The sequence below is a fragment of the Opisthocomus hoazin genome, chromosome 35 (assembly GCF_030867145.1).
Source record: "Opisthocomus hoazin isolate bOpiHoa1 chromosome 35, bOpiHoa1.hap1, whole genome shotgun sequence".
NCBI classification, from domain to species: domain Eukaryota; kingdom Metazoa; phylum Chordata; class Aves; order Opisthocomiformes; family Opisthocomidae; genus Opisthocomus; species Opisthocomus hoazin.
In genome coordinates, this window is record NC_134448.1 from 3,010,123 (window position 1) to 3,019,958 (window position 9,836).

The following is a 9,836-nucleotide window of genomic DNA, read 5'->3' on the forward strand; positions in this document are numbered from 1 at the left end:
AAAGGCCAAAAAAAGGCAAAATCGGAGCAACCCCGGGGCCCGGAAGCCGCCCCTCCCCCCTCGAGCGGCCCGGTGCGGGGGGGGGGGGAGGGGCCGGGGGGGCGGTTCCCCCCGCCCCTCCCCCCGCGCGCCCCTCCTCCCACGTGACCTCCCCAGCGCGGGCAGTTCGGGGGCTCCCCCCGCCCCGCCTTCCCATTGGCTGCCGCCCGCCGCCCGGCACCACCTCCGCGCCCGGCGCTGGCCAATGGGCGGGAGGGGGCGGGGCTGGGCGCGGCCGAGCTCGGGCGGGCGGAGGAAGCGGAGCGAGAAGGTCGGGCGGGGGGGGGGGGGGGTGGGGGCGGGGGAGGCGGGAACCTCCGTGTCGCGACAGCCCGGCGACAGAGCCCCCGTGACAGGGCCCCTCCGTGGCGGCAGGGACACCCCTGTGTCGCGACAGCCCTATGACGGGCGGAGGGCGACAGGGACAGCCCGGCGATGGGTCGCCCCCTCCCCATGACAGGGACACCCCCGTGTCGCGACAGCCCGGTGACCGGGTCATCGTGGTGGTGGGACACCTTGGTGACGGGGACACTGTGGTGACAGGGACATCGTGGGGTTAGGACATGTCGGTGACAAGGACACCTTGGAGGTGGGACCCTCTGGTGACAGGGACACCCCATGATGGGACCCCCCAGGGTCAGGAGACCCCGGTGACAGGGACGTCGTGGTGGTGGGACGTCCTGGTGATGAGGTCACCTGGTGACAGGGACATCGTGGTGATAGCACACGCTGGTGACAAGGACACTGTGGTGGTGGGACCCCCTGGTGACAGGGACATCCCGGTGACGGGGACACCCTCAAGATGGGACCCCCCAGGGTCAGGACACCCCGGTGACAGGGACGTCGTGGTGGTGGGACTCCGTGGTGACGGGGACACTGAGGTGACAGGGACATCATGGTGGTGGGACCTCCTGGTGATGGGGTCACCTGGTGACAGGGACATCATGTTGGTGGGACCTTCTGGTGACAGGGACACCCCATGATGGGACCCCCCAGGGTCAGGAGACCCCGGTGACAGGGACGTCGTGGTGGTGGGACGTCCTGGTGATGAGGTCACCTGGTGACAGGGACATCCCGGTGACGGGGACACCCTCAAGATGGGACCCCCCAGGGTCAGGACACCCCGGTGACAGGGACGTCGTGGTGGTGGGACCTCCTGGTGATGGGGTCACCTGGTGACAGGGACATCGTGTTGGTGGGACCTTCTGGTGACAGGGACACCCCGCTGACAGGGACACCTCAAGATGGGGCACCCCAGGCACAGGACACCCTGTTGACAGGGACATCCCGGTGACGGGGACACCCTCAAGATGGGACCCCCCAGGGTCAGGACACCCCGGTGACAGGGACGTCGTGGTGGTGGGACCTCCTGGTGATGGGGTCACCTGGTGACAGGGACATCGTGTTGGTGGGACCTTCTGGTGACAGGGACACCCCGCTGACAGGGACACCTCAAGATGGGGCACCCCAGGCACAGGACACCCTGTTGACAGGGACATCCCGGTGACGGGGACACCCTCAAGATGGGACCCCCCAGGGTCAGGACACCCCAGTGACAGGGACGTCGTGGTGGTGGGACACACCAGTGACAAGGACACCTTGGTGGTGGGACTCCGTGGTGACGGGGACACTGAGGTGACAGGGACATCATGGTGGTGGGACCTCCTGGTGATGGGGTCACCTGGTGACATCATGTTGGTGGGACCTTCTGGTGACAGGGACACCCCGGTGACAGGGACACCTCAAGATGGGGCACCCCAGGCAAAGGACACCCTGTTGACAGGGACATCGTGGTGACAGGGACACCCTGGTGACAGGCACACCTTGGTGATGGGACTTCCCAGGGTCAGGAGACCCTGGTGACAGGGACGTAGTGGTGGTGGGACCTCCTGGTGATGGGGACACCCCATGATGGGACCCCTCAGGGTCAGGACACCCCAGTGACAGGGACATGGTGGTGGTGGGACACACCAGTGACAAGGACATCTTGGTGGTGGGACTCCGTGGTGATGGGGACACTGTGGTGACAGGGACATCATGGTGGTAGGACCTCCTGGTGACAGAGACCCCTGGTGACATGACATCCCTCCCCCGTGATGGGATCCTGGTGGCAGGGCCACCGCAGGGGTGGGACAGGCTGGGACAGGGACACCTGGGTAAACGGGGCCACCAAGCTGAGGTGGCACCTCAGGGATGGGACGTGGTGATGGCAGGGCCACCCTGGTGATGTTGACACCCTGGTGACATACCGGCCAGGAACGGGCCACCATGGGGACGATGGAGCCACCCTGGGGGTGGGACACCATGGTGACATGGCCACCATGGGGCTGGGACACCCTGGTGCCATGGCCACCTTGGTGACATGGCCATCCTGATGATCAGGACACCATAGGGAAGGGCCGCCCTGGTGCCATGGCCACCTCGGTGATTTGGCCACCATGGACATGGGGACACCATGGGGATGGCGTCAGCTGATGGCCTCATGTTATGGTGACATGGCCACCAAGGTGACATGGCTGTCCTGGTGACACCTTGGTGACAAGGCCACCATGGGCCCAGGGACATCATAGGGATGGGCTACCCTGGTGCCATGGTCATCAAGGGGATGGGGACACCAAGGGGATGGGACACCATGGTGACAGCCCACCATGGTGACATGGCCACCTGGTGCCATCTCATCCTGGTCCCATGGCCACCTCGGGCTTGGGCCACCCAAGTGCAATGGCCACCATGGGGCCGGGGACACCCTGGTGACATGGCCATCCTGGTGGTGGGGACAGCTTGGTGACAAGGCCACCATGGGACTAGGGACATCATAGGGATGGGCCACCCTGGTCCCATGGCCACCACGGGGCTTGGGCCACCATGGTGACGTGGCCACCTGGTGCCATCTCATCCTGGTCCCATGGCCACCTTGGGCATGGGCCACCCAGATGCCATGGCCACCCCGATGACACCCGGTGTCCCCCCACCCCAGGTGACCCGTTCTCCCCGCCATGCTCCTGTCCCTCTGCTCGCTGCTCCTGGCCCCCACCCGGCTGCTGCTGGCCCTGGGGGGCCTGGTGGCCCGGCTGGCGGTGGCGGTGGCCGCGGTGGCCGCGGCGGTGGCCTACGGGCTCTGGGGGCTGGGGGTCCTCCTGCGCCGGGGACCCCGAGGGACCTTCCAGAGGAGGGTGAGGGACCGGCCCCCCCCCGGCTTGGCCGACGGCACTTATGGGGAGCACCGATACCTGCGCCTGAAGGTGGGGGGGCATGCCTGGGGGGGGGCTTGGGGGGGATTTTGGGGGGTCCTGGGGGGGTCTAGGGGGGACTTTGGGGTTTCTTTGGGGGGCTAAGGGGGGGCTTTGGGGGTGTTCTGGGCATGCTGGGGGACTTAAGGGGGGTCCTGGGTGGCCTTTGGGGGGGGGGTCTTGGAGACTTCAGGGGAGATTCAGGGGGTGCTCAAGGGTTCTGGGGGGCGTCTTGAGGGAGTCTAGAGGGGGCTTTGGGGGGTTTGTGGGGGGTCTTGGGAGGCTTTTGGGAGGTCTTGGGGGGCTTCAGGTGGGGTTCTTGGGGTCTGGGGGGGGCTTTTGGAAGTCTTGAGGGCATCTAGGGGAGGTTTGGGGGGGCTTTGGGGTTTTTTTGGGGGGTTGTGGGGGTCTTGTGGGGGCTTTATGGGGTCCTGGGAGTCTTGAGGGAGTCCTCGGGGGTCTTGTGGGGGTCTAGGGGGGACTTTGGGGTTTCCTTGGGGGGCTAAGGGGGGGCTTTGAGGGGATTCTGGGCCTTCTGGAGGGGTTTTTGGGGGGTTGTGGGGGCACTGGGGGGGTGGTTCTTGGGATCCTGGGGGGGCTTTTGGAAGTCTTGAGGGGGTCTAGGGGGGGTTTGGGGGGAGATTTGGGGTTTTATGGGGGGTTTTATGGGGTCCTGTGGGGTCTTGAGGGGGTCTAGGGGGGACTTTGGGGTTTCCTTGGGGGCTTGGGGTTGTTCTGTGGGTCATGGGGGGCTTTGAGGGGGTTCTGGGGGGTCTTTTGGGGAGTTCTGGGGGTCTTGGGGTGGTTCTGGGGAGGGCTTGGGGGGTCTTTGGTAATTTTATGGGGGGGTTGTGGGGGTCTTGGGAGTGCTTTTGGGGAGTCTTGGGAGATTCTAGGGGGGGGCTTTTGGGAGGTTCTTGGGGGGGCTTTTGAAGCCTTGAGGGAGTTTAAGGGGGGGCTGGGGGGGGCTTTGGGGATTTTTTGGGGGTTGTTGGGTCCTGGGGGGCTTTTGGGGGTGTCCTGGGGGGTCTTGAGGGGGTCTAAGTGGGATTTGGGGGGGGTCTTTGGGAATTTTTTGGGGGGTTGTGAGGGTCTTGTGGGGGCTTTATGGGGTCCTGATGGGGTCTAGGGGGGGATTTGGGGGGGTTCTTGGGATCCTGGGGGGCTTTTGGTGGGTCCTGGGGTGTCTTGAGGGGGTCTAGGGGTGGCCTGGGGGGGCTCTGGGGTTTTTTGGGGGGGTTTGGGGTTCTGGGAGGGCTTTCGGGTGGGTCTTGATGTGGTCTAGGGGGGGCTTTAGAAGGGTTCTTGGGGTCCTGGGGGGATTTTGGGGGGTCCTGGGGGGGTCTAGGGGGGCTTCAACGGGTTCTTAGGGTCCAGGGGGGGGCTTTTAGGGGGTTTGGGGGGGTCCGGGGGGGAATCTGGGGGGGGCCTTGAGGGGGTTTGTGTTGTTCTGGGGGTCCTGGGGGGCTTTTGGGGCGTCCTGGGGAGGGCCTTGAGGGGGTGCAGGGGGGTCTTTGGGGGGTCCTTGGTGTCCTGGGGGGGGGGGGTTGGGGGACCCTGGGGAGCCTTTGGGGGTCTTTGGGGGGTCCTGGGTGTCCTGGGGGGGTCTTGGGGGGGCCCTTGGGGTCCTGGGGGACTTTGGGGGGGTGCCTTGGGGTCCCGGGGGGGCTGTGGGGGGTTATGGGGGTCTTGGGGGGGTCTGGGGGTGCCTTTGGGGGTTCGGTGGGGCTCGGGGGGTCTGGGGGGGCCTTGAGGGGATTTTGGGGGGGTTTGGGGGTCCTGGGGGGCTCGGGGGGGTCTTGAGGGGCGGGGCCAAGCTGCCCCATGGGGACCTGCTGGTGGGGCTCCACGCGATCTGCTGGGGTGGATTTTGGGGGGTCCCAAGGGGGCGTTGATGGGTGGGGGGGTTGGTTTTGGGGTGGGGGCACCCCACAGACCCCCCCTCACCACCCCCCAGGACTCGGGGCTGCGCCTCCACTACGTCACCCGGGGTCCCCCCGCGGCCCCGCTGATGCTGCTCCTCCACGGCTTCCCCCAGAACTGGTGGGTGCCACCGGGCGGGGCGGGGCCTGAGGTGCCACCACACCCCCCCCATGATGCCACCACCATCACCACCACCATCATCATCATCTTCATCCTCCCAGGTTCTGCTGGAGGCATCTGCTCCAGGAATTCAGCACCCGTTACCGGGTGGTGGCCTTGGATCTCCGGGGTTACGGAGCTTCGGAGAAGCCACCGGGCAAGGACAGCTACCGGTTGGAGGTCCTCCTGGAGGACATCCGCCAGGTCATCGAGACTCTGGGGACACCCGAGGGGCAGGGCGAGGCGCCGGCGGTCACGGGTGCCACCGCGCTGTCCCCCAAGTGCGTCTTGGTGGGTCACAACTGGGGTGGACTTCTGGCTTGGGAGTTGGCCGCCAACCATCCAGCTTTGGTGGAGAAGTTGGTCATCATGGGTGCTCCTCACCGAGCCGTCATGGCAGGTAACGGGGTGGCATCTTGGGGACGGGGTGGGGCACCCGGGGGTTGGGTGGGGGCCGTCGGGTGGTGTCTCTGGCAGTTGTGACCATGGGTGGGTGCTGGGTCTCGGGGAGGTGCTGTGGGGTTCCACCGTGTGTGGTGGGATGGTGGGACAGGGCGCAGCTCATGTGGCCTTGACGTGTCACCGTGGTGCCATTGGGTGTCATCAGGTGCCATCTGTCATGGCCGTGCCACCAGATGCCATCTCATGGCCATATCGTTGGGTGCCATCTCTAATGGCCGTGCTGTTGGGTGCCATCTCCAGTGGCCACACTGCTGGGTGCCATCTCATGGCCGTATCGTTGGGTGCCATCTCCAGTGGCTGCACTGCTGGGTGCCATCTCTCATGGCCATACCAGTAGGTGCCATCTCTCATGGCCATGACGTTGGGTGTCATCTCATGGCCGTGCCGTTGGGTGTCATCTTATGGCCGTGCCATTGGGTGCCCTCTCCCATGGCCATGCCATTGGCTGCCATCTCATGGCCACGCTGTTGGGTGCCATCTCTCATGGTCATGCTGTTGGGTGTCATCTCATGGCCATATGGTTGGGTGCCATCTCTAATGGCCATACCATTGGGTGCTGTCTCCAATGGCCACACTTTTGGGTGCCATCTCTCATGGTCATGCTGTTGGGTGTCATCTCATGGCCATATCATTGGGTGCCATCTCCAGTGGCCACACCGCTGGGTGCCATCTCATGGCCATGCCGTTGGGTGCCATCTCATGGCCGTACCGTTGGGTGCCATCTCTCATGCTCGTAGCATTGGGTGCCATCTCCAGTGGCCAAAATGTTGGGTGCCATCGCTCGTGGCTATGCTGTTGGGTGCCCTCTCTCATGGCCCTGCCATTGGGTGTCATCTCATGACCATGCTGTTGGGTGCCATCTGTCATGGTCATGCTGTTGGGTGTCAACTTATGGCCGTGCCGTTGGGTGCCCTCTTTCATGTTTGTAGCATTGGGTGCCATCTCCAGTGGCCACACTGTTGGGTGCCATCTCATGGCCATACCATTGGGTGCCATCTCATGGTCATGCTGTTGGGTGCCATCTCTCGTGGCATTGCCATCAGGTGCCATCTCATGGCCATGCCGTCGGGTGCCGTCTCGTGGCCATCCCAGGTGCCATCTCTTGTGGTGGTACCACCAGGTGCCACCCCGACCCCATGGCTGGATTTGCGACCACCGCGGTGGCCGCGGACACTGATGTCCCCTCTCTCGGCGCAGGTTTCACCGCCTGCCACCCCTCCCAGATCCTCCGCTCCAGCTACGTCTTCCTCTTCCAGCTGCCCTGGCTGCCCGAGCTCCTCCTCTCCTTGGCGGACTTTGAGGTGAGACCCCATCCCCACGTCACCTTGTCCCCACATTGTCCCCTCGGGCACCCCACACCACCTGCTGCCCCTCCCCAATCCAAGAAGCTTCTCAAGAACCACTTGAGGAGGCCCAACCAACCCCCGAGGCGCGGAGCGAGGTCCCTCGTCACCCGTTTCGGGGTGGTGGCTTCATCCAGACCTCGTGTCCTCCTTGGTGGTCCCCGTGTCCTCCTTGGTGGCCCCCGTAGCTGCTGAAGATCAGCCTGACGGGACCTTGGACGGGGATCCGGAACCCGGCGCAGCGGTTGACCGAGCAGGAGGTGGACGCCTACCTCTACAGCCTCTCCCAACCGGGGGGGTTGAGCCCCACCATCCACTACTACCGCAACCTCTTCCGGTGGGTGGGGCTGGGTGGGGCAGCTGGGTTTGGGGTGCCGAGGTTGGGTGCTCTTGACTTGGGTGTTCTTGGGTTGGGTGCTTCTGGTTATTTGGGGTGATGGTGTTGGTGGGATCCTATCGGAGTGCTCCCAGTTGGGTGCTGTTGACTTGGGTGCTCTTGGGTTGGGTGGTTCTGGTTGGGGTGTTGGTGTTGGTGGGATCCCATTGGAGTGCTCCCAGTTGGGTGCTCTTGGGTTGGGTGGTTCTGGTTGGGGTGTTGGTGTTGGTGGGATCCCATTGGAGTGCTCCTAGTTGGGTGCTCTTGACTTGGGTGTTCTTGGGTTGGGTGCTTCTGGTTATTTGGGGTGATGGTGTTGGTGGGATCCTATCAGAGTGCTCCCAGTTGGGTGCTGTTGACTTGGGTGCTCTTGGGTTGGGTGGTTCTGGTTGGGGTGTTGGTGTTGGTGGGATCCCATTGGAGTGCTCCCAGTTGGGTGCTCTTGGGTTGGGTGGTTCTGGTTGGGGTGTTGGTGTTGGTGGGATCCCATTGGAGTGCTCCTAGTTGGGTGCTCTTGACTTGGGTGTTCTTGGGTTGGGTGCTTCTGGTTATTTGGGGTGATGGTGTTGGTGGGATCCTATCAGAGTGCTCCCAGTTGGGTGCTGTTGACTTGGGTGCTCTTGGGTTGGGTGGTTCTGGTTGGGGTGTTGGTGTTGGTGGGATCCCATTGGAGTGCTCCCAGTTGGGTGCTCTTGGGTTGGGTGGTTCTGGTTGGGGTGTTGGTGTTGGTGGGATCCTGTTGGGCTGCCTCTATTTGGGTTGAACCCTGTTGGGTGCTCTTGACTTGGGTGCTCTTGGATTGGGTGGTTCTAGTTGGGATGGTGGTGTTGGTGGGATCCCATTGAGGTGCTCCCAGTTGGGAGGAACCCAATTGGGTGCTCTGGGGTTGGTGTTGTGGGTTGAGGTGCTGGTGTTGGTGGGATCCCATTGGGCTGCTCCCATTTTGGGGCCCTCCCATTGGCGTGCCCCCCTCCTTGACCCTCCCCTTCCCCCCCCACCCCCAGGGACACCCCGATCCCCCGCGAGCCCCCCCCGCCCCCCACCCTCGTGCTGTGGGGCACCCACGACGCCTTCCTGGACGCCCGCCTGGCCTCCTGCCTGCACCACTGCCTGAGCCCCACGGCCCGCCTCTGCCTGCTGCCCGGTGCCAGCCATTGGCTGCCCGAGGACCAGCCCCGCCCCCTCGCCCGCCTCCTGAGCGAATTCCTGGAGGGGGGCGACCAGGACCTGTAACAGCACCCATGGGTGCACCTAAACCTTGGGGTGGGCGGGGCAGGGTGGGGAGATGGGGGTGGGGTTGGGGGGGTGTCCTGATGTCTGGATGGGACCTCAACGTGTGGGTGGGGGTCCCACATCTGGATGGGGACCCAACATCTGGGTGGGGACCTCAAAATCGGGGTGGGGACATGACCGCAACATCTGGGGGAGGACCTCAACATCTGGATGGGGGTCCAACATCTGGATGGGGACCGCAGATCTGGGGGAGGACCTCAGTTGATGGGGATTCAACATCTGGATGGGGACCTCAATATCTGGGGGAGGACCTCAGCGTCTGGGTGGTGACCCAACATCTGTGGGAGAAAATTAACATCTGGGTGGGGGTCCAACATCTGCATGGGACCTCAAGATCTGGGTGGAGATCCAACATCTGGGAGGAGATCTAACATCTGGAGGTGGACCTCAACATCTGGATGGGGATCCGAACATCGGAACATGGATCCCAGCATCTGGCGGGGGGGACCCAACATCTGGCCGGGTAACCCAACATCTGTAGGAGGACCTCAACAACTTGGTGAGGGTCCAACATCTGGATGATAACCTCAACGTCTGGGGGAGGAACTCAACATCTGGACGTGGACCTCAACTTCTGAGGAGGCCATCAACATCTGTACGTGGATCCCAACATCTGGGTGGCAACGCCAACATCTGGGTGGGTGTCCCAACATCTGGGTGGAGGCCCCAACATCTGGAGGAGGAATTAAACTCCGAAGTGGAGACCCTGGTGGTTGGTGGGACCCCAACATCTGAGTGGTGTCCGTGGTGGTTGGGTGGGGGACTGCACATCTGGGTGGTCCCCCCACATCTGGGAGAGGACCCCCACATCTGGGTGAGCACCTGACCATTGGGTGAGGCCCCTAGGCATCTGGAGGAGGACCCCAACATCTGGAGAGGGGCTCCAACATCTGGAGGAGGACCTGAACATCTGGTGGAGGACCCCCAACATTTGGGAGAGGACCCCAGCATCTGGGAGACGACCCCAACGTCTGTCTGGGGATCACGGTGGTTGGGTGGGGACCCTCAACG

At 63.8% G+C, this 9,836-nt stretch overlaps 1 protein-coding gene across 1 annotated transcript; it reads left to right on the plus strand.

The window, feature by feature from the left end:
- The first annotated feature begins 274 nt into the window (after nucleotides 1-274).
- On the plus strand, nucleotides 275-8,790 carry EPHX3 (epoxide hydrolase 3). Its single transcript, XM_075446012.1, has 7 exons — nucleotides 275-310; nucleotides 3,017-3,281; nucleotides 5,227-5,312; nucleotides 5,414-5,751; nucleotides 7,011-7,114; nucleotides 7,345-7,493; nucleotides 8,537-8,790. The coding sequence occupies exons 2-7, from the start codon at nucleotides 3,036-3,038 to the stop codon at nucleotides 8,763-8,765; spliced, it is 1,152 nt and encodes a 383-aa protein (XP_075302127.1). The 5' UTR covers nucleotides 275-310; nucleotides 3,017-3,035; the 3' UTR covers nucleotides 8,766-8,790.
- Nucleotides 8,791-9,836: the final 1,046 nt, after the last annotated feature.

Bases quoted from the DNA above. Each gene is read 5' to 3' on its own strand.
- EPHX3 (XM_075446012.1), top strand. From the start codon at position 3,036: ATGCTCCTGTCCCTCTGCTCGCTGCTCCTGGCCCCCACCCGGCTGCTG. The intron at 5,752-7,010 runs GTAACGGGGTGG...CTCTCGGCGCAG, and splicing joins TCACCGAGCCGTCATGGCAG to GTTTCACCGCCTGCCACCCC. The intron at 7,494-8,536 runs GTGGGTGGGGCT...CCCCACCCCCAG, and splicing joins TACTACCGCAACCTCTTCCG to GGACACCCCGATCCCCCGCG.